Source organism: Colletotrichum spaethianum, assembly GCF_022836535.1.
Source record: "Colletotrichum spaethianum MAFF 239500 DNA, contig09, whole genome shotgun sequence".
NCBI classification, from domain to species: domain Eukaryota; kingdom Fungi; phylum Ascomycota; class Sordariomycetes; order Glomerellales; family Glomerellaceae; genus Colletotrichum; species Colletotrichum spaethianum.
This window is the reverse complement of record NW_026054779.1, coordinates 366,857-389,756: the sequence shown is the minus strand read 5'-3', so window position 1 is coordinate 389,756 and position 22,900 is coordinate 366,857. Positions and strand designations below refer to the sequence as shown.

At 56.4% G+C, this 22,900-nt stretch overlaps 6 protein-coding genes across 6 annotated transcripts; 2 read left to right on the top strand and 4 right to left on the bottom strand.

Moving 5' to 3' along the window:
* Positions 1 to 290: 290 nt before the first annotated feature.
* Positions 291 to 6,876, bottom strand: ColSpa_04327 (uncharacterized protein; the record flags this gene model as incomplete). Its single annotated transcript, XM_049270539.1, has 5 exons — positions 291 to 2,595; positions 2,643 to 5,970; positions 6,021 to 6,108; positions 6,168 to 6,711; positions 6,830 to 6,876. 5 exons carry the CDS (start codon positions 6,874 to 6,876, stop codon positions 291 to 293), a joined length of 6,312 nt encoding a protein of 2,103 aa, XP_049126496.1.
* A 3,930-nt stretch (positions 6,877 to 10,806) lies between these two features.
* Positions 10,807 to 11,679, top strand: ColSpa_04326 (uncharacterized protein; the record flags this gene model as incomplete). Its single annotated transcript, XM_049270538.1, has 2 exons — positions 10,807 to 10,873; positions 10,934 to 11,679. 2 exons carry the CDS (start codon positions 10,807 to 10,809, stop codon positions 11,677 to 11,679), a joined length of 813 nt encoding a protein of 270 aa, XP_049126495.1.
* A 282-nt stretch (positions 11,680 to 11,961) lies between these two features.
* ColSpa_04325 (polyamine aminopropyltransferase) lies at positions 11,962 to 13,807 on the bottom strand (the record flags this gene model as incomplete). Its single annotated transcript, XM_049270537.1, has 3 exons — positions 11,962 to 12,366; positions 12,419 to 12,722; positions 12,780 to 13,807. 3 exons carry the CDS (start codon positions 13,805 to 13,807, stop codon positions 11,962 to 11,964), a joined length of 1,737 nt encoding a protein of 578 aa, XP_049126494.1.
* A 1,086-nt stretch (positions 13,808 to 14,893) lies between these two features.
* ColSpa_04324 (L-galactonate dehydratase) lies at positions 14,894 to 16,312 on the bottom strand (the record flags this gene model as incomplete). The annotated part of the gene is made up of 2 exons (XM_049270536.1): positions 14,894 to 16,090; positions 16,154 to 16,312. The coding sequence occupies 2 exons, from the start codon at positions 16,310 to 16,312 to the stop codon at positions 14,894 to 14,896; spliced, it is 1,356 nt and encodes a 451-aa protein (XP_049126493.1).
* A 1,582-nt stretch (positions 16,313 to 17,894) lies between these two features.
* ColSpa_04323 (uncharacterized protein) lies at positions 17,895 to 18,860 on the bottom strand (the record flags this gene model as incomplete). Its single annotated transcript, XM_049270535.1, has 1 exon — positions 17,895 to 18,860. The coding sequence occupies one exon, from the start codon at positions 18,858 to 18,860 to the stop codon at positions 17,895 to 17,897; it is 966 nt and encodes a 321-aa protein (XP_049126492.1).
* Positions 18,861 to 21,545: 2,685 nt separating this feature from the next.
* On the top strand, positions 21,546 to 22,340 carry ColSpa_04322 (uncharacterized protein; the record flags this gene model as incomplete). Its single annotated transcript, XM_049270534.1, has 1 exon — positions 21,546 to 22,340. The coding sequence occupies one exon, from the start codon at positions 21,546 to 21,548 to the stop codon at positions 22,338 to 22,340; it is 795 nt and encodes a 264-aa protein (XP_049126491.1).
* Positions 22,341 to 22,900: the final 560 nt, after the last annotated feature.

Genomic DNA, 22,900 nt, shown 5'->3' with positions numbered 1-22,900 from the left:
AAACGAGGCTCCTGGAGAAAAGGATATAACAAATTGTCTTCTTGTTTGTTTTTTAAGGCTAGGGACAAGGGAAATATAGTTGACACCGCTGTGGGTGTGTGTGAAGTGTGTGTATGGTGGTTATAAGATCAATCCAAACCAGCGCTATATAAAGACGACTGCCATTGACCCTGTTCGTACATCGTCATCATCGCTTATCCTGCCTCCCTGCTTTGAATTACCCGATACGCCTCGAAGTTCTGTCCACCCATGCATCTATGACAGGTATCCCCCTCCCTCATACGGTGCACTTAATACCGGAAAACGACCTTGGAAACGGGCGGCTTGGCCGCGCCCTCGAGCCAGTCGCGTCCGCCGCCACGGGGCGTCACGCGACGCAGCTCGGCGCCGTAGAAGCGGTTCCACATCACCTGGCCGTTGAAGTTGACGAGCCCCGACGACGACGAAGAAGCGGACACGTCCGTCTTGGCGCGCTTGATGCGCAGACGACGGGCCTCGGGGTCCTCGGGCCTCGTGGGCGCGGTGTCGTGGGCGTGCAGGCGGGGCTTGGTTGGTGGTATCCACATGATGCCCATATCCTTCGGGGTTGCGACCACGGGGGCAGACCACAGGGGGATGACGTGGGATGCCGGCGCTGGAGTGGCGGGCTCTTCAGTCACGAGAGACGAGGGCTCCTCGACGGTTGCGGGTGGCGAGCTGAAGAAGATTGGGTTTGCGACGGCGGGGTCGCAGATTGCAGTTGTCGCCACGGAACCTGCGAAGGCCGGGTGGGATTTGGCGACGTTGAAGGACGCGGTGATGGCTTGGTTCAGTGCCGCAGACCATTGCGCAGGAGTAGTCTCGACGCGGACGAGCCGCGACGACGGGATGGCTCGAATGGCCTCGCTCAGCGCGGCCTCCCACTCTGCGGGCGTGGCCGTTATGCGGCGGAGGGGTTCCGGCTGCGGCGCTGTCTGCGCCGGCTGGGACATCTTGGTCTTGAAGGAATCCCACCAAGTAGCCTTCTTGACGGGGACCTCGGGCAAAGGCTCAAAGTCGGAGACGGCTTCCTCATCGTCGGATCTCGTTGACGCGGTGTCCAAAGACGGGGTCGAGCGGCCCGAAGAGGCTGCCTCGAAAGACGAGCCGCGTCTGGCCGAAGAAACCGACATCCAGTTCTCGACGCGAGTCTCGACAGGAGCAGGGGCCCAGAGGCTTGTTGACATGAGCTGCGGCAGCTCCTCAGACGTTACTCTGGCGACCGAAGACATGTCGAGGCCAACAGGCTCGGCCGACGTTGTCCTGAAGCAGGCACGCTTGTGGCCGGGGTTGAACAGACCAGTGGACTCGGTGTAGACGACGGCAGGCCGAGCAGCCCAAAGCGTACTGGCTGCTGCTGGCGCGAAAGGTGAGCTGTGTCTGGCCGAGGAAAAGGACATCCAGTTCTCGACACGAGTCTCGACAGGAGCAGGGGCCCAGAGGCTTGTTGACATGAGCTGCGGCAGCTCCTCAGACGTTACTCTGGCGACCGAAGACATGTCGAGGCCAACGGGCTCGGCCGACGTTGTCCTGAAGCAGGCACGCTTGTGGCCGGGGTTGAACAGGCCAATGGACTCGGTGTAGACGACGGCAGGCCGAGCAGCCCACAATGTCCTAGCCGCCCGTTGCTGCGGCTTGTTCCACAGCGGGGCGTTCGTCTTTGGTGCTGCCTTCTTCGCCGGCGAGGTCCAGAGGGTGGCGCTGTGGATGACAGCGGGCTCCGGGAGACGCTCGCGGACACGCGGGGCAGCTTCCATCTTTTCAACGTAGCCTCCCCACGTGCGAGCGTCGGGTTGCGGGAGACCCGCCGTCATCTTGCGGGCGGTGACAAAGGTCTTTGGCTTGGGGGTCCAGAGGAGAGGAATTGACTCGGGCGCGGCGGGCATGGCCTTAGTAGCGGCGGTGATGACCATGCTGTCGTGCTTCGTGTCCTCCTCCTCGTCTGCGGCGGTTCTCTCCTCCTCAGAGTCTTCGTACTCTGACTGCGAACGCTCGGAGACGTCCTCGTCAACGAACGAATCAGGGCGGTAAAAAGCTGGCTGAGGGAGCAGGCTGTTCTTGGAAGGCACCTGGTCAGACTGCAAGAGGCTGGCGATCTCCCAGAGGGTAGTCTCGTCGAAGCCGTCGTCGCTGTCGTCGTCCTGTTCAATGTCTGAGACTTCGTCGTCTCCTTCTTCCTCTTCGTCGTAGTCGTCAAAGAAGGACGAAGAATACTCTGCAGACTCGAGTTGTTTTGCACGAGCTTCCAATGCGGCACGAATTGTTGATCCACCAGTTGACATAGTACCAGGCATAGCCATCAACATATGACTCGGCCGTGGTTGGACTGTCGCAGTGTCCGACTTCTCGCCCCAGGGGAACTGGAAGATGCCGAGAGTGCCACGCTTATCAGGGAGCGGCTTCGGGCTTTCGAGGATGTCGGGTAGGAGAGTAACACGCTTGCTTCGCCTTGGTGGTCGCTGTGTGACGGGACGCGCCTGTAGTTTGGGAGGTTCAGGAATCCAAGAGACACGCCATAATCCCGAGGTGGACCGCAGCTTTTTAGCAGCGGTGTGGTCGGGCTGCCAAAGTTGCGAGCTTGAGATAGGTAGGGGTTCGGAGACCTTGCGCGTCGGAGGGCGGACGGATAGGCCAGGTAGGGTGTCACCGTCGCCGCTCGGGGAAGACGACTTAGTCGCGACATGATGATGTGCCGGGGCCCAAAGCAGCGATGGGTGCTCGCGCTCAAAATAAACTGGCGAGTCGGGTTCCCAGAGGCCCCCGGTGGTGCGGCTCGCTTGTTCGGCATGACCCTCGCGAGTATCTGAGCGTCATCGGCGTCGGACTCGTCGGTGTCCGGTGGGGTAGGACTGCCCAGCTGCAACGCCGTAGCGCTCAAGGGCACCTTTGAGACAGACAAGAAATTGAGGTTTCGCTTTGCCAATAGTTCGGACGCGTTCTCCATGTATTCCATTTGAGCATCCGCCAACCGCTGTTGCCAGAGGCTAGTGCGGTTGTCGTTGTAATTGTTCTGGGACGATGAGATGGACGAAGCGCTTCTCAGGTCCTCAATAGACGACTTGCTGATGCTCCCCATCCGAGCGCGACGGGCAGCTTGCCGATCCAAGGAAATGTTGTTGCGCTGGGGGATCTCTTGAAGTGCAACATCAATGCTAGGAACAGCTTGTGAGTCCACGATGGCAGACTCGTGTTGCGAGTTGCGGACTGAAGTCGTTCCAACTGTGGAAAGGGAGGCGCGGCTGAGACCATGCTGCATTTCGTGCCATTGGCTCTCTTGCTGCCCCATCTCGGCTTCCAAGGACTCAAGCAAACGAATCCTCTGTCCTTCGCTCTCATACGAGTCCCTGTTGGGCTCCTCGAACTTCTTGAGCTGCGCCTGGATCATTTCGTACGCATGCTGCGGCGATTCCAAGGGAGAAGGCTCGGCAGCGTGCATCACGATCGCGTTCTTCATGGCGGGAGACCGCAATCGAAGAGGCATCGGCGGGGGCTGTCTGCGCGACTGCACCTTTTCCTTGCGCTCGGTGAAGGTGATGCTCTCGTCGCCGATGCGGCGATGCCAGCGAGCACCTTGGTCGACAACACTCACGTCCGGGAGATCGACAGGGCTTTCGCGCGCCTGCGGAGCCTCCACGTCCCTCTCATGCTCCATGGATGCATCAAGCATGATTGTCATGACCTCCTTGCCGTCATTTTGGCTAATCATAGACAGGTCCCGGGGGTTGCGCTCGTCGCGTGGCTGAATCCACATGGGCTTAGGCATGTGCATAACCTCTTGAATGTTCACCGCGGCCACCGGCGAGTGGATTGATCCCCAATTCGTGGCCGTCTCCTCATCGCGGGTTCTCGCAGTCCTTGCCTCGCTGAACTCAGAAGGGCTGGGATTGCGAACCGGGATGACGGGTGATGATTGCCGCTTGGCCCCGTCGTACGATGGCTTGACCCGGAGACCGTCGTTCGCTGGAAGAGCAGGGATCCAAGACTCGTGCTCATCAAGCCTGCCAGTGATGACCGACGTGTCGACACTAAACTTGGATGTGAAACGAGCAGGTACATCCGGAAGGACTGCTTCTTCGATCTCGTGAATGCTGTGAGTACGAGCAGAAGTCTTGGTCGAGCGATTGGACTGCCTTGACTGGTCATTGTTGCTTTCTGAATCCCACGCATCCTTCTCCTCAAGGGCAGTGTTGCCCGCTGGCTTGTAAGCCGAGGGAACGACAGGCATCTCTGGAATCGGTGCTCCAGGTTGGCCATTTGCAGCGGTGCCGCCGATGGCTCCGGGGAAGAAGAGATCCATCTTCTCGTCAAAAGTCATGCTCTTGGTGTTGTTGGGCAGCGCCCGTATGGGGGCACCAGCACTCTTGGGTGGCGGCGGCAGAGGCGGCAGCTGAGTGGGACTTCCAGGACTTGACATCAAGATGGACTTTCTGCTGATGATTGAGCCGCCAGACTTGCTCCTCTTGTGATTAGGAAAATTCTCGGCAGGGAAGATCTGGCGATCCTTGCCCTGCTGTCTGGGAATGGGACGAGGTCGATGAACAACAGAATTGGACGATTTGAGCGCTGGGGCGGGAGACTGTAAGGGCAGAGGCGTCTTGGCGGCATGGTTCGTAGCTCCCTGAATGATGTTCTGCACAGCTGTGGGATCGTTGTACTGAATGTTATTGACAAACAAGACGGTCTGCTCCCGAGGGACAGAGTGGTCTTTGGCCGTAGGTTTCATGGTCATCGCTCTCGGGTTAGATGGCAGACCACCGGTCGGCCGCCGTTGCAAAGTACCGCCTGGTGTTTTTGGAGATGGCGGGGCCTGTCTGGAAGGCCGAATCGTTGGGTCGACCACGGTCTGGATAGGCCAAGTTGATGGGAGATCCGCCTTCTTCGGTGACGCCAAACGAGCGGCGCTCTTGGGCGGAGGTACCAGGCCCATCGGCGGCGACGTAGATTGGGCGGATGTCACGGAAGACTTCTGGCTCGCGGATCGATCAAGAGAATTTTGACTCAGGGATGTCTCTACGGTACGTTGACTTGTAGCCCGTCCAACCGTCCCGAAGGTGCTCAAGGGCCGTTCCGGCCGCGGCGGGCGGGGCGGAGAGACATTGGACACCGGGATCGGTTGCGGGGGCGTGGTCGGTCTTGTCTCCTCCTCTGACCGCCGGTAGTCCTCGGGCATCTGTCTAGGAGACCTGCGCCTGATCTCCTCGACTCCAGGCGATAGCTGAGCAGATGAAGTGATTGCCGGAGGGTTCGACTTCAGTCCTACGGATCTGAGTTGTTGAGACTCCGCCGGAGGTGACGCCAGTCCCACGTCCTTCCGCTTGCCACTTTGAGCTCGCCTGAGGGCCTCCTCTGGAGTGATGGCAGGAGGCTTGGGAGCGGGACGATGAGCGTTGAAGGTGCTGGAATTCCGTTGCATCGTCAGGTCGTTACCCCGTCTTTCCCTGTCGTTCTTTGCAGCAGTGGCGAGGTCAACCGTAGCGATCTTGTTGAGGGGGTTCCGCTCGCCGAATTCCTGTAGGATCGGGTTGGAAATGGCGTTTTTCATGTTCGACCCCGGCCCAATCTTGTCAAAGATGCTCCTCTTGTTCAGAATGCTGGGCTTAACGTCGATTCTCCTGCTTTCCCTAACCGGAGCTGTCTGTGCACGAATCGGTGGAAACAGCTGGCCCTGGACTGGAACTCCGCCGACGCCTATGTTTGCCTGGCCCGGGACGGAGCCGGCAATGGTGGGCAGGGCGCCGCCAGCACCTGCCATGAAGTCCCTTGGCTGGTTGAAAGTTGTAACAGTGGTCACCGTGCCTCCTTTCAAGTCCTCGTATCGCGAAGGCGGGTAATCGGTGTCCGAGGTTGAGATGTCTCTGCTAGAGCTGATGTTACGCGGTGACTGGGCGTCTGGGTGAACAGCCTGCTTCTGGCGAGCAGGAAGCAAAGCTCCAAAGTTACTCGTGAGGATACCTATGAAGTGTTAGCCAATAAATGCAGCAACCCACAAATTGCCTACGTACTGAGTAGGATTGACAGGCCAGTGGCAGGGAGAGCCGTTCTGAAAAGCAACTCAATCGTGTCAATGCCCAGAAGCAGCGGGATACTTGTCTACAATGGTGGCATGTGGTTAGTATTCCGAGGCATAAAAACAACGACGTTCTACTCACTGCAGTCCAAAGACCCAGTCCCCCAATGGTCCACATGACGGCCTTTTTGCATTGCGCGGTTGTGATGCCGATCGAGTTGGCTCTAAAGGCAAGCATGGCGATGAGAACAAAGTCGGTGACCATGACGACAGCCCCAATGGCCAGAGCATCGTTCCTGGCTACGCATACAGTGGCGATCTGGGCCTTTTGGAACCCAACAAAGACGGCCCCCAAAACAAATCGCACGCCGAGAACCGCCTGGTATACCATGGTGCCAGCAGGCGCGCTGGCGTTCGCGTTGATGGCCCATAAGAGAAACTGCTCGATGGCGAATCGCGCCAGCTGATCGAAGATGGAAGTAAAAATTACGACGACTTGGCACCCGGAAGTCGAGGTCGGATCGAGGGTAAGGCCGGTAAAGTCGATTTGAGCCCACAGGGCTGAGGATACAAGGAATGTGATGAGGACCAGCCTCAGGCCGTCCCGAAAGATATTTGAGCCATGGCCCTTTAGTAAAGGAAAGACGGAGGGCGTCGCGGCTTGGATGACGATCCCACTAGTTTTGCTGTAGGTTAGCTTATATGTTTCCTTCTCATATCATGATGGGCCGAGTTTTTCTCCATCGACGAGCCACAACCTCCAACTCTTCCCAGATTCAACGAGACGGTGGGCAGGCGACTAACAAGGTAAGGGCCGCAACCAAGGCCTGGACGATTCCTGGAATGAACATTTCGTTTGTCGAGGCCGCGGGCCGGCCGGAATAGAATCGAGGGAAACCCAGTCAATGGGGGGAATGTTGAAAGAATAATATCTTAGGAAAGAAAAGGAATCATGATGGAAATGCTTTCGCACTACGGTAGCATTCGACGATCAACCAGAAAAGAACATGACAGGAAAGATACCCCACGAGGCGGCAGATGGATGGTATGAAGGAAAGCAAGATTGGGTTTGAGAGCACGCGCGGTAGAGCGAGTTTGGCGGCAGGTTCTCTCGATCCTCTTCGGGGACGCAAGAGAGTGGAGAGAAGACGGGGCACACAGACGAAGAGGAAGGGAAAGTAAAGAGCACGGCAGATGACAGTCAGGAGGGGTGTGAACGCAGCGAGGCACAACGGGATAGGTATGTAGGTACTGATCTTGCGGCTGCGTCTACGTCTGGGCTGCCGCGCGCTGCTGCAAGAATGATTATCAACCTTGGGAAAAGAGGCAGCACCCAGGACGAGAGGCTCGAGGAAGAGGGGGAAAGGAGAATAGCGGCAAATGACACCCCTTCTTCTCGCTTTTCATTGCTTGCTACAAGGTTGTTCTCGGTACGATATCTCAGGGAGCCGAGCCAAGTGTCAGCTAGACAGGGAGCTATACGCCAATCCCGGTGTCAAGCCCGGAATAAGTAGTCGGTAAGCGAGCGTCTGGATCCTGAAGACCAGAGATAAAGTGGTAGCGGGAGAGAGGAAGAGATAGAAAGAGACGAAAAGAGGGTCTCAAACCGGCCGAGGGCAGGGTGCTGTGTGAGATCTTTCGATACGTCGTTCATGCCGGCAACGGTCGGGGTCGTGATTGGGTTGAGTGCAAGGCTGACAGGGGGTTAACCTTGTGCTACCCACCTCGACGCCATGGCGTGCGTCGACTCTGTTTCAGCGTCGAAACCCACGATGTTCGGGACGGAGGGGTCTTGGGCCGGCCAGAGGTCCATCCATCAGTCTCTGACCTACTTCTCTCCCATCTTTTCTTGTGGCTTTTCACCTCTTGTTCTTTGGACCACTGCCCTGTTCCGTCGGAACAGGACCGTCCATCGAGGTCTTTTGTGGGACGTGGGCTCGACGACCGGGGCTGGAACGGAACGACTTGGGCTTGCGACCAGAAATAACACAGCAGCCGCCTAGCCCAGGTTAAAGGCCGACGTGCCCTACCGTCACCGTCCAATAAAGTGTCGATGGGTTACTTGAGGCTCAACTTTGAGGCTAGATGACCCGCTGACTTGCAACGGGAGTGAGGGAGAGAGAGAGAGAGTTTGCGAGGTCAAGTCGGCGCCTGTTGGAAGACCTCAGCAGAACTGCCCGGAGATGGACAGACTCGACCAATTGGCGACGGCAGAAGACAGTGGTTGCAGCGTCTCTCGCTTGCCGAAGGTCTCGAGTTGATGCTGACTTCCACAAGAGAGGGTTTGCAAAAGAAGGTATCGGCATGCAGCGTTCCTCGCATCAGAATCTACGCTTGGTACCTAGTGTAGAACAGCCACAGAGGATTGGGAGAGCTAGAATCAACGGCCGTGCCTCGCATCTCAAAGCTGCAATCCCCTGCTCTGGCTTAGGGATCGAAACAAACAACACCGAAGGCCCTGTCTCCCGAAGCAGTTTTCTTCTGCTGAAGTCAGTCTCGGTCCAGAGCGAGATGACATGTGTTTTCATCATGCGACAAGGGACCTCGTCCTCGCCGCCTTGGGTGCCGTTGTATCTCCCGGTCGGCCCATGGGAAAAGAAATAAGGTAGGGCCGGCCGAAAATGACAGCATCGGATGGCGGATCCAGGGAAGAAGCCGGTGGCGCCAGGGGCAAAGAAAGTGTGCAGCCGCTCAAACTTGAGACCGAAGAGGAAAAGGGCTGAAATGGGCAAGGTTGGAGAGTCGTGTAGGTAGGTAGTAATTGGTAGGTGGTAGTGTGTGAGGGGAGTAAGGGAAGGGGAGAGAGTGTGTGGGAGGGACGATTCCGCCTTTTCTCAGCCACTTGCCCAAAAAGAGGACTTGTTCCTAAATTTGTCAGGGGCTTGCTCCCCATGGTTCTTACCACACCCTCCGCAGTGGGGAAGTGAGGCTCCCGCCGGCGAGGATGTCCCTGTGGCGCCTGAACGGCGGCCACGAGGACAACCGAACAGACACCTTTTTTCCTTCCCCCCCCCTCCTCCTCCTCCTCCTCCTCCTCCTCTTCTTTGAACCAGGCAACCAGGACCTGCATTCTGCAAAGCACACTTGGGCACTGACCCTGCTCTCTTTTGCCAGGCACGGAGCGTGCGCTGGGTTCCCGAAGGCTAAGCGCACAAGCTCTGGCCGCCCAGCTGTCGTGCGTTTCGGCTGCAACCGAATCCGGCCAGAGACTCGGGCTCATGATTGGCTTTCATTCCTGTCATCGTCGCATCGCGACTCTTTGACTCGGCCCTTGTTGTTTTTTGTCTTGTTTCTACCGCCTCTGCATATACCTTATTTCCCAACTTTCCTTTCACTCGGTTCCCTTCTGTGTGTTGCTTTCTCTCTTCCTGTCTGACGGCCACTCTGCAGTAGCTGGTTTCCAACCACAGCGCCCGTGCTGCCGGAAGACGATAAACCGCCGAGACGAAGCGTCTTGACGAGTGTATCTGCATCCTTGGCTGCCCTATGACGGCCTGTCATCAACGGCCCGCCTCGGCATCAGAAGGAATCCGGCCAAGACGTGACAAGACGTGTAGAACGCCCTCGTTGCCTGATCGGCGTGATGGTGAGGCTCGCCTGTGCCTGTAAAGATCTGGGTCCTTACTCTAGCAACCTATTCCCCTCCCGAGCTTGTGCCGTCTGATGAGCCCTTTGGAGACGAATTTGATCCGCGTCTCTCTTTTACAGTGTACCCCGCCCGATGCGCAACCTACGAGTGTATTAGTGCACGCATCCAGGCAATGATAACTTTGTTGTGATTTGTTGTTATATTAATTGGCAGTGTTCAAGGTTTAAAACCCATCGGTGGCTAAATGAGCCCGGCCCTCAACGACAACTCTAAACTCGCGAACCAACACTCGAGCGGGCTTTGCGATTGATAACCTTTCGCTGACTCCTGGGCGGGCTATGAAGATTGAATCGCCTCCCACCGACATCTTATGTAGGTGGCACTTTGTCGCAAGGTCGGGGATCGGCTCAAACGTTGAAATCGAACCCGCAGATCAGCTAGCAGGAAGAAACCAAGGCGTTGTCCAGATCGCCGGGCGGCCAAGCCGAGAGAGGCATTTGGGTTTGAACACTACCTTTTCTATCGTGTACAACTGTGTGGAATTACCTGGCTACAACGGGCCACCACTTTTGCTCACTGCTGTTCCTGCACATGGTGCGCTTACATCCGCTCAAAAATCTGCTCGGATAGTAACCACTGCGTCAGCAGAAAGTTAATGAATGGCTTTATCGTGATAGACGATCGTCAAGGCAATGCTCTGTCGGCGAGAAGGGTGAGGAGCGCCGGGCCTATGCATCGCCCCCTATTGTGGTAGTTCCGCTTCCCACCCGACAACCACTGGTATCTATTGCATAGTAAGGGTTGCAGGGTATGTACTGTATGAAGACTCCCATGTAGATATTAGCGGCGGTTGAACATTGCCTGACTGGCTGGACCTACTCAATCCAGCCTGGCGTGCTCCGTGCCGCTTGTGGTGCCGAATCCTTATCAGTCTACTCCGCACCTCTCCCCATATCGGAGCCGGACCAGAGTGTACCCGCCCGTGCCATCGCCCGGCCCGGTCTTCCAATGAGCCAACCTCGCGGGCGCGATGGGCGTAATGGGCGTGATGGGCGTGTCTGGCCTGATCGTCATCCTGGTGTTGGCACTCGAATTGCTGAGCATATAAATATATACCTGCCTTCAGGGTCAGAAAGAAAGTACAATCTCGAGATATCGTCCACCTATTGGTGATTCCTGTGAACTCGTCATCATGCCTCACACGGAGCTTGAATACCCCAAAGAGCCATATGGCACCGTCAAGCGGTACAGCCCCCGTGGTTAGTTCATTCCTGGACCGTTGTGCGAATACATTGTCAATGAATTAACCGGATCCAAAGCGTCGTACGCCCTCCGCACAATCCACACAATCATAAACACCAGCCCCATCCTTCACGTCTCCTTCAACGCTCCCGGCTCCCCGTTCCCTACTATTCTTCCCATGCTCGGGCAGATGGGCTCCTTCGCCCGCCCCTCCGCCGACGAGGCCTCCGTCCTCGATCTCTACCTGCACGGCTACGTCTCTTCTCGCATCATGAACACCTCGCGCCAGTCCACGTCCGAGACCCCGGGCCTCCCCGTCTGCGTCGCGGCATCCCACCTCGACGGCCTCGTCCTCGCCCTGACCCCGAACTCGCACAGCTATAACTACCGCTCCGCCGTGCTCTTCGGCCACGCCTCTGTCGTCGAGGACCCGGACGAGCGGCTGTACGCCATGCAGCTCATCACCGACGGCGTCGTACCCGGTCGGTGGGAGAACACCCGCGTGCCGCCCAACCGGGCCGAGATGTCCTCGACGAGCGTGTTGAAGGTCAAGATCGCGACGGGGAGCGCCAAGATCCGCGAGGGCCCGCCGGGGGACGAGAAGCACGACAAGGAAAACGGCGAGGTTGTCGGAAGGGTGTGGACCGGCGTTGTGCCGGTATACCAGACGTTCGGGCAGCCGGTGCCGGGGCCGTACAATGAAGTGGACGGGGTTCCTGGGTACTTGAAGGGTTTTGTAGAGGATTCGAATGGATGGGCGAGAGAGGCGGCTGTTGAGGCGGCTACAAAAATTGTGGTCAAGAAGAGTGATAACGATGAGTGAGATAGAAGAGGCCTTGAGAGCCATGGCCGATGGTGGAGGGAACATGTAATGCATTGATGACCGGTGAGTAGAGTCAGACATTGACTCATGGAATCACAACACATGGACTTTTGTAACCAATTAGTAGTTGTGAGCAGCAAAAGCTATTCGTGATCTTTTTGTGGTATACCACTTTATAATTACAAATACCGAGGTATGTACAGTGACAGTCTCCTCCCAACGACATTGCTATTCTATGCAATCGATATTCACAGCGCCACTTCCCGGTGCACATACATGAGTTTACCACATCTCCCAAATCTTGTCAGGCAAGACGATCCGCATGACCTCCCAATGGCCCAACGCGCTCTTCTCGTGCCACTTGGTCAGCTGCTCGGTGTTGTTGTTCGTCAGGATGCCAAAGTCGCCCTCGAGGAAGTGCTTGTCGAGAACCTCGTGGTAAGGCATCAAGAAGGCGCGGCGGGTGCGGCTGTCGAGGAAATCGTCCTCAACGGGGGCGCGGAACTTGAGCTTGCCACTCGTCTTCTTGCAGAAGATGACCATGTTGGTGAAGTCCTGGCCATCCTCGGCAATCTTCTCCTTAGTGGGGTGCTCCGACTCGCGGAAGATACGGCATGAGGGGAACACCTGCTTGATGGTGTCGACGATGAGCTTCGGGGCTGGGTGGAGGAAGTCGCCGGCGTAGTTCTGAGTTCATCAGTCAAAGTTACATGGAAGAAAAGCGCCGGGTACAACTTACAATGGCGATGGCGCCGTCGGGCTTGAGGAGCGAGTTTAGACCTTGGAGGAACTCGAGGGTGAAGAGGGGGACGGGCTCGGCGCCTCCAGTAAAGACATCGTGAACGATGTAGTCGAATCTAGCATCCGGATCATCGACAAGCTTACGTGTGTAGCTTACGGCGTCCGCAATAACGGGGGTGTGGTTTGATGGCAGCTGGAAGTACTTGGAGGCAAACTCATGCACAGCGGGGTCGATCTCGACGATCGTTGTGTCAACGCCGTGAGCGACGAGAGCAGCTGGTGTAGTGCCGATGCCGAGGCCACTGACCAAAAAAAAATTAGTCCCCTGCTCACGAGGTTCATGTAAATCTACAACTCACATGTTGAGGGCCTTGGCCTCGCTATTAGGCACCGCCTTTGCAGTCTTGACGAGCCGCACAGCCTCCAGCATGACGAATACGCCGTAGATGGGCTCCGCAACTCGGGGTCCTTTGTGCTTAACCCACTCGCCACCGAGGAGAGAGTGGTCGCATCTCATGACTCTGTAGCCGTGCTCTTGGCTCTCGAGAACGGAGACGTATCCGGTAAGAGATTCCTTGCGGTCTAGCAGGGTCCAGTTGTTGGCCTGCAGAGTGCTGTTAAGCGAAGCAGACGCCATGGGCGTCAGAGCATGCGTGTTCAGCACAGCCGTGTGCAAGACGGCCGGGATGGCGAAAAGCAGCAGCTTGGAGGGCGCGTAGACAGAGTACGCGGCAGCCAGCAGCGTCTCGAGGCCGATTCTGGTCTGGAAGAAGGACCTGCCGATGTACGTCTGGAGGTATTCTCCCGATAGCTTCTCCAAGAATTTGAAGAATCCCCATGATCCCAGGCCAGGACCCGCATCGGCGATGAACTTGGGGAGCTTCGAGAGATCGGCCTTCTCCAGCTCGGTTGCCAGGCAGCTCACCGAGATCACAATAAGGGGGAACAGCGTGACGGCCTCCATGAGCAGGGGGCCCCAGTACGCCGTGAGGGTACCGCTCGCCTGATACAAGTAGAACTGGACGGCCGGCACCCAGAGGGCGACGACAGGCAGCAGTTTGGCCGGGTGGAAGGGTAGCGAGCGGTTTAGGAACATGTTGCCGGCCCAGCCGAAGAAGCAGGCGACCATGACGAGCTTGGCGTGATATATCGACGACGGGATGGAGCCATAGACGGGCGAGAGGGCCAGCTGAGAGACGTTGCTGTAGACGGCGGCGAGAGCAAGCAGGGTGACGGACTTAAGATACACTGATACCTGCTGCCGGAAGAACCGACCCTTGGTCTCGCCCTTGGCCTTGGCCGCCAGGCTCTTCAGCTCCTTTTCGAACCTCTCGGGCGTGAAACCCTCGGGGGCGGCGTCGACCTGGGATCTCGACTTTGGTGGCATCGTGGGCGAGTGATTTGGTGATGCCGGGTGAGGGTTGGAGACGTTATGAGTGAAACAATGGAGAGTGTGAGAGTGAGGTAGATGTGTGTGACCGAATGTACAGATATGAATTAGGAAATGGAGGATGAGCGTCCGGAAGCTATGCAGAAGCTCTAACGAGAACAAACAAAGGTAAAAGATGATACAGCGAGCGAACAACGGCCAGGCTAAAATTGCATATCTGGTATCCAACAGCCTGCTGTTGAAGCTCTTTCTCTTTCTCCTAAAGGTATGGAAACTCGAGAGCTCAGACTCCAAAACAGGGCCAGGCCGTGTGTTGCGATGCGACAGCGCTGTGGGCAGAGGGGGTTTTGTCTGTTGCTCCTTTTGCTGCGTTTTGAAACGTCTCCTCAGCTCATCCTTCAATCACTGCTGGTCCAAAAATTCTGGGCCCCTGTGGCGCGAGCTGTGAGCTTGGCGTGGCTGACATGTGGCGGTGCCATCACGCTCAATATTGCTGCGCGTGGCCATCACCTTTTTCCATCATTTCACTTCTTATCTCACTACAACATCAATCGACGCCCTTTTAGACATTCAAGTCTTTTTTTCTCATTATTTCGTAATCGTGACGGGATAGAGAGCCTCTAGGCCCAAACTATACAAGATGCCATCGTTGCCTTGCGGAATGACTCCTGTAGCCAAACCCCCTTTTTGGTTGCAGAAGAAGACAGCAAGAATTCAAACGCTAGGTAGGGATGGATCGCAGAACTCAGCTGCGCCATACAGGATGCCATCGTTTCCCTGCGGAATGGCACTCTTTTGGCCAGACCCCCATAAACACTCTTTGCTCAAGTAATGCAGTCCGCCTTACCCATGCATGAGGATAGCCGTTATCCTTGGCTATACAGGATGCCATCGTTGCCCTGCGGACTGGCCTTCTTTCCTGACCAGACCCCTTTTATTCCCATACCGTAAGTCCGTTACAAAGGACGGCCGGCGATTCTCCGACCGTACAGGATGCCATCGTTTCCCTGCGGACAAGCATCTACATCTTTGCTTGACCCCTTGAAGAATCCACGACACGAGGCGCGTGATTATACTCCTCCTTTAGATCTTCTCTCCCTCGATGATAGGCTTGGCCTCGTCGCTGGTCCACCAGCTGACGCCGGGCTTGCCAGGGTAGCTGAACTTGGCCATGCTGTCGGCCTTCATCTCGACACTGTAGCCAGGCTCGGTAGGGGTTTGGTAGTATCCGTCCTTGATGACGGAAGGGTTGAGGAAGTGCTCGTGGAGGTGGTCGACGTACTCCAGGACGGAGAGCTTGCCGCTGACGACGACGTAGTCGATGGTGCTCAGATGCTGGGTGTACTCGGGGAGACCGACACCACCGGAGTGAGGCACGATTGGGACGTTGTACTTCTTGGCCATCAGCAGGACGGCGAGGACCTCGTTGACACCACCCATGCGGCAGGCATCGATCTGGCAGATGTCGATGGCCCCAGACATGAGCAGCTGCTTGAAGACGACACGGTTCTGGCACATCTCGCCGGTGGCAACGCCGATGCCGTAGGGCTTCAGGGCCTCACGGATGGCCTTGTGGCCAAGGATGTCATCGGGAGAGGTGGGCTCCTCGATGAACCAGGGCTTGAACTCCTTGAGCTCCTTCATGTACTCAATGGCTTCGGGCACAGACCAGACCTGGTTGGCGTCGACCATGAGGATGTTGCCGCTGTCGTAGCCAATGACCTCACGGGCGATGCTCAAACGTCTCTTGTCCTGCTCGACGCTGCTGCCGACCTTGAGCTTGAAGTGGCGGTATCCCTTGCCAAGGGTCTCCTGCAGCAGGCCTTTCATCTTGTCCTCGCCGTAGCCGAGCCAGCCCGCACTCGTGGTGTAAGCCGGGACGGCGCGGCTGTTCTCGGCGTCCTTGATGCGCTGGGCCTTGGTAGGCTCCTGCTCCTTGAGGAGCTGGATGGCCTCCTCGGGGGTGATGGCGTCGGTGATATAGCGGAAGTCAATGCAGGCAACAAACTCCTCGGGGCTCATGTCGGCGACGATACGCCAGACGGGCTTGCCAAGAACCTTGGCCCACAGGTCCCAAATAGCGTTGACGACGGAGCCGAGGGCCAGGTGGATGACACCCTTCTCGGGGCCGATCCACCTCAGCTGGCTGTCGTTGACGAGGTATCTCCAGGTCTTGCCCCAGTTCGAGACAAGATCCGACAACTTCTTGCCCTTGACTCTCTCGACGAGGTAGTCAATGGCTTTGCAGACAATATCGTTTCCGCGGCCGATGGTGAAGGTCTGTAAAACAACAAGTATAAGCGGCGATACAAGACTAGCAGATGTGAAGAAAGGGGAACATACCATGCCGTGTCCAGCGAACTTGGAATCGGTCTCGAGAATGCAGTAAGCGGCGGAGTAGTCACCGGCGGCATTCATGGCATCAGAGCCGGTCTTGTCCAGCGAGGTGGGAAAGCGCACATCGCGCGTCTGCCACCCCGTGATGGTAATGTCGAGGCTCATGATGGCGGTTCTAAAGGGAAACAAACAGTAGCAACGAAACAGGGGAATGGAAGCACAAGAGTTTAAAAGGGTTCGAGGACTGAGGGTATCGTCGAGAGGGACAGGTAGAGAAGGGTGCGGAACAATGTGTCAATGGCGACGGACATGAGACCTTTATAGTGTCTGAAGATGCTTTCCTATCCCCCACCTTTTCCCATGGCGGCATGGCGTGGCCAGCCACGGCCGCGACACTCGACTTTTCCATTTATTGCTTTACCCCGAGTCTGGAGTTGGGCCGGAGGGGCAGCAGTATGAGGGGTGGGAGACATTGGAGGAGGGGGAGAGGGAGGGGGAGGGGCATGCGCCGGAGAGGGTCCCTTTTGGTGGAGAATCGCTCCAGGAGACAACCCGGCTTGAAGACCGCCTGCCAGCGCTGGGAGCTAGCCTAGGCAAAGCGGCTACGGACCCTTTGCTTTCGAGCCCTCTGATTGATGGAGAAACTCTACCATCGCGATGTCTAGCTCGGCCTCCACTCCGCCAAAATCCCAGAGTTGGACTTTTTTTGACGATGCTATGTGGGGGAACGAGGAGCAGGCTAAACACCCGCGACAGGCAATCTGTCGGTTCCCCGGCATTCGGGGTCGATGGATTGTGTGGCTGGGCTTGGCATCGCATAGTTTTGCTGGAAGATTTGGCTGCGAGAGCCTCATCAGGAGACCACATTTCATCTAGCATGCGCGTTGAAATTCTCCGGAGAGTTTGTACGGAACGGCTGTGGATGGTTACCCGTTGCCAAGAGGATGTGTGTTCTGTGCATGTGCATAGCGACGTGACATGGTGGCATTGGCGAGTTTTGAACCTGACATCAGGCTCACTCTTTGACGAAAGTAGCGTACTGTACAGTACGTCTAACAAAACATCCTTTAAATCGCGTCTTGAAGGCTACGATCCTCCCGCACTAGTTGCACGCTGCAGGCGGCAATCAGATGAAGGAACTCATGGCCATGTCCCCATGTTCCCTATATCTCATGCAGTGTTTCTTGAAGAGCATTAACGGCTCCCAGAATCACCAGGCCCCAAGAAATTCAGGCAGAGAAGGAGGTCGTGAGGAAAGGGCGGCTGTCAACAAAGTGATAGGGTCGAAAAACTGCTTCGAGGCCATGGGTTGTGAGGGCCTTCGACGTTGTAGACTGACAACCATAGACGGGATTTCTCTGTTTTGGGGTTCAGTAATACAGCACAGGGCTCCTGTTTGCAGGAACATGCTTTGATTACGACTCCAGTGCTTCACAAGAATCTGCGGGATTCAGACTAGTTGGGCTGAAGCCTAATAATGAACAAGAATCACCTGAACAAGAACCACCCGATCACGAGGGGCGCAGCCGATGGCGGATGCCGTGAGAACCGATTTGTTCCAACTGCACTACGAGCTGAAGCGGGGCTTGCAAGGGTAAGAAGCTCGAAGAACAAGACAACAATTGTGCACACGGTCGACGTCTATGGGCTCAATAACAAGAAAGCATGCGTGGACTTATAGCAGAGCAAATGAGACAGACTCGTCATGCTGGAAAACAACAAGGACGCCGCTCTTCTTCTCTTGGGCTTATTGCCACGAGAGGATCACACACCTACATGGCGCCTGTTCGCTCTCCACTGCTTGAATAACATGTTCTTGAGGCGGCGGGTGAACGCCTTGGGTAAGAAGGGGATTTAAACGCTTGCGGGCGGATTCGAGTAGCTCGACGACTTCCCCGAGACCGCCCGATCGTGCCACTTGCTCGGCCTCCACCTCAAAGTACTGACGGCCACCACCTCGGAATAAGACCGTTCGCTTGCTTGAGCTGGTATCATATGACGCCAAGTAATCCTCGAGAATTGTATTGTTGTCGGAGGAGTTAGTCCAGGGACGATCGGCCGAGGCGGGCCACGGCTTCTCGGCGTCCCGCAAATGCACCGGATCGACGACGACGTACAGAGTGCGGAGAGCGCGGGAGCCCCACAACGTGAGCAGGCCGTTGAGAGCTTCCGAATAATAGAAAGCACTTCGGCCGTCCGATACCCCGGCTCGATTCGGACCGGGCCAGGCGAGGGCCAGCAAGCGTAAGGGAGTCGGCAGCTGGAGACGGAACACACTGCTAGTGCTGATCAGACGGCACGGCCACTGCCATCCCGTGTCGAGAATGAGCAGATCGTTGGCGGCATCGATTTCCATGTGGCACGGATCGAAGGAATCTTGGCCTCGGAGAGGAAAGGGATAGGGAGGCTTGATGGACCTGTAAGCACGTGTTGCCACAGCATACGAGCGACGGCAAGTAACGAGCATGCTAGCCAGAGTGGTCATGACGCAGTCGCGGTCCGCAAGATCGGAGTCGCCAGTGGCTGGAAGGCGATAGAGAAGAACTCTGTCTTTGACGTTATAGCTGTCGATGGAGCCGTCCTCGGCGCGACCCATTGGTTGACGAACCAGTCGAGCATGGAACGCCGTGGGAGCGGGCGGGGGGATGGCAGCCTCCCAAACCTTGTCCTGGAGCTCCAGAGGGAGATGGAGGAAACAAGTGAAGTCAATCATGGCCAGTGAGGTAATGCGAGATGTTGAGACCGACGTCGACGCCCATTGACCCAGAATCAAGCCAACGGAGTTTGCATGGAGCGTGGCGAACAACGAGGCACGGGCAAGACGCTGCCCAAAGCCCGGAGTCCAACCCGGGATATGACAGACGGCGGGAGAAAGACACGGGGCTCAGGCGTCAGTATTGGTACCGGTGCCAGTCTTCGATCACGGCAACCAGATGGCCGAAGACGTGGACCAGAGCTGAAGGATCGGAGTGAAAGAAAGAGAAAAGGCAGTCAGCAGGCTAGACACTGATCAAAATCAATGCAAGCAGCACGCGCCGGAGTCAGGTAGCGAGAGAGTCATGTACGCCGCGGGGAGGTTCTTGTGAGCCGATTGGCTCATCGCGGCCACTGCGGCTGCATAGACTGCAGTGAGCAGAGGTCTGTCGGGGATGTCGAGATGCAGACAGACGGGGACGCCTGGAGCGAGGAGTGACAGGGTGACAAGCAGAAGAAGGTGGCAGGACGGGAAACAGAGGAGAAAAGTGGCGGAAAACCAAGGTTGAGTGACACAGACAAGGTTTTTTTTTATGACATCAGCCAATCGTGTCCGTTCCGACATTCTTAGCGAGCCCACCAGCAACCTCGCGAGGCCTTGTTGTTGGCATCTGGTTCCCGGAGAGCTATACGGCCCCCAAATACATATACCTACCCTGTACAGCCTCTTATTACCTATGGTAGTGTGCACTGTACAGGTAAGCCGTGTAAGTACAGCCCGGCCGTTTGGCTCCACTGGAAACACAGCCAGAAATGCCGTCCGGCCGCCTGAAAGATCGTCGACCACCATGGGGAAAGCCACGCTGGATCGGTAGACTATCAGCGGGAGTGGACATTACCAAGTGGCAATCATGCCCGAAAAGATGATGGCAATGGGCCAGTTGGACTTGCCTGATCTTCGCATGGGACCAGGGGCCTTCGCACCTCGCACTCTGCATCGTTCACATCTTGTCTCTCTTCTCCTACTATCAGACTCCTCTGCGCTCCTCAGATTGTAATTCGCGTCGCTGTCCCTCCACGTCGCCTCTCCCCCGTAAAGTTACCGGCAAGTATAGAGGCAATGTTGTGGAGGTACTTGAATCACCTTCTCCAACCTGATGTACCGTCTTTGGCAGATGGATAGACCCCTTCGATGCTACCACTTATCTGGTCCCAATCCTCCATCGAATCCAATCCGAATCCAATCTGAATCCAGTCCAGCCCACCAGTCAACTCGAACTCGTCCGACAACCCGTCCCACATCCTCTATACTACTATAGTTTGGGCGAATGCGAGCTGAGATACTATGTACGACCCGAGCCCGCGATCTGGATGCCCCCACCACAACCAACCGCGTGCCAGGCTGCATCCATGACCGGGTCTGAACCTCGACCGTCCCCCCCCCCCCCCCTCCGCGTCACTCCTCTCAAGTGGGCGACGATGACGTGGGTACAGGGGTGCATTCGGCTTCTTATCCTCCCATCCATGCCTTTGTCTGGCTTCCAGACCACACAACCTTACTCATGGCGGATACCATCAGTCTGTGGGTACGGACAGAGGAAAGGCATACAAACACATCCCTACCTTGTCCAAGGGACTCTCGCCGCACCCGCCTTGTGGTCGAGCCACCTGCTATGCGCTGTCCACCTCACATCATTCTGAGCTTAGCTTACTCTGCCTCGACCTGAATGCACTGTTGCTACGCCGCAAAAAGCGAGGCATCTTACCCTAACCTACGTATCTCATCCCGGTATACCCTCCTTTCTTGCTTCTCCCCTCTGCCACTGACCGCAGCCTCAGTCGAATCCTGTTTTGAGCTCAGTCCTCCCGAGTACCCCACGGCTCCATCTTCGTACATGCATATCCTCCCATCCGTACGCGTGGATGCTCGACCTGACTCTCCGTTGCCATTCTCAAAGTATATCATCCCTCCCCTCTGCTGCCCCCTCACGCCCACAAGCGAACCCTGTACACGGGACGAGGCAATTCTATATGTTTAACTCCCCGTCCATGGACGTCATTTACTTACCCAACAGAGTCATGCATCGTGCCAACAACGCTCAACCAACACATATATGAAATATATCAAGACCTAGACCTTTATTTTCTGCCCTCTAGCAACTGGACTCCTCATAAACGTTCCCTATTACATTTGCTTGCAGTCAAGTTGCCTCAAATATCTCTTCGTACCACAAAAGACATGGATCGCTCCCAAGGACCTTCGCTGGTATCGCCAGCTACCAGCTCGAATAAGACTCCAGAGCCTCCGCATCGCCTACGGCGCAAGTTACAGAAAACGTTTCCTAAACATAGGTTCCTATCCATCCGACGTCCCGCACCCATCGACCCATCTGTGTCAAACAAACTCAATACCGGGGTGGCAGTGACTGCCCAGCAAGCCGGAACAGTCGGCCCGCCTTCATTGTGCCAGTCACCAGACCTCAGCGATGCCAAATGGCATCAGTATCTGGGTGAGAGCAACGCAGTGCAAGATACTCCGAATACGCCTAGAACGCCCGATAAACTCAGAAAGGTTTCCTTCGACACGTCTGGCTCGACCCTTGTTCCAGAATTCTCTTACCTTGCCGTCAGCACCTCAACTCCTCGACCCTCTCTCGACAGTTCTCTCAGCTCACCAACCTCGTCAATAAGCACGAGATCAAGCATGAGGCGTCGCGCAAAGACGCCCATCTACGCCATCGGCCAGCTCGAGAACCCGACTTGTGGTAGAGACTCAACTACTGCCGACAAGGTGTCGAGCGTCGATCTCATCGCCGAACAGTATCGAGCTCTCCTTCAGACACACGACACCAGCTCAATATGCACTGACGCCCGATCCGATCCTCTGCCTTCGCGACGACCCTCACATAGGCGGTCTTCGCTTACACGGTCGCACTACAGTGCCGGAGAGGCACCTGCAGAGTTACGGCCAGACGTCTACAATCCGGCACCGTTGCGCAAAGCCTCGGCGCGTCCCCCGAAACCCAACGACGACACGCTGGTTGCCTTCGACGAAGAAGCTATATACTTCAAGCCCCTGTCCTTTTCACCAGAGTTTCCATCGACGCCGTCGCCGCAGCCGCCGCCGCCGCCGCCGCGAAATCGGGCCCGGCTGCAGCGCAATCATTCGTCTCAAGCACCATCGAATCACAACCTGAGCTTGCAGATTGCCACAGACCTTCTGACCCGCGAGCTGTCGGCGACCATGTTGAACCGGCCGCAACAGACGGGGACGGATATGTCATCTCTCCAGATCTGGGTCATGATCGAAGCATACGAGAGACTGAGGGACCAAGTCATGGGGATGGGGCAGCAAAACGAAGATGCCAAGAACATGGAGGCCATGTTCGACACTTGGCTGAGAGCTCTTTACAATATGCACGACAGGTTGACTAGTGATGTGGCATCCCACGGGAGCCATTACGATGAAACGGAGTTGGGAACGGAGGGTTTGGACTGATGGCATCGTCGTACCTTGATACCCATGGGATATTGATGAAGGCGTTCGGATTTGCTTTTGGCTTGTAAGACTAGATAGATTTGAGAGACGGCAATGTTAACATCAGTACTAGCCTGAAGGCATGAACCTGTTGCAGCTTCAAAGCAGCTCTCTTTTTCATTCGTCACCATGCAAGCTTCTGCTAACAATGTGGCTTTTGAACCAACCCCACGGTTTGGAGAGCGGCCGTTGACCAAGTTCCTCACTGCCAGGGCACCGAGTGGCGGGGCGCCGACTAGGAGGGGCGTGTCCGGGGGGCCTTGGTCTGTTGCTGTGAATCATCGAGCCCCGCCCGATTGAGCCGATTGACCCAGCACGGCGGGCGCCTTCTCCACTGCCAGCTAAATAAATGGTAACTAGGTAAGGTAGAGCTCCCACCAACGCGACTCGCGCTGCCTGCGTGCAGCCTCTTGTCCACTTCAACATCGTCATTGCCATTCGACTTCCTACCCTCGTACCTCGGCACAGTCGCAAGCACAAAGTATCCCTCGGCGTCTTTCACAGTAGACAACGTCGACAAA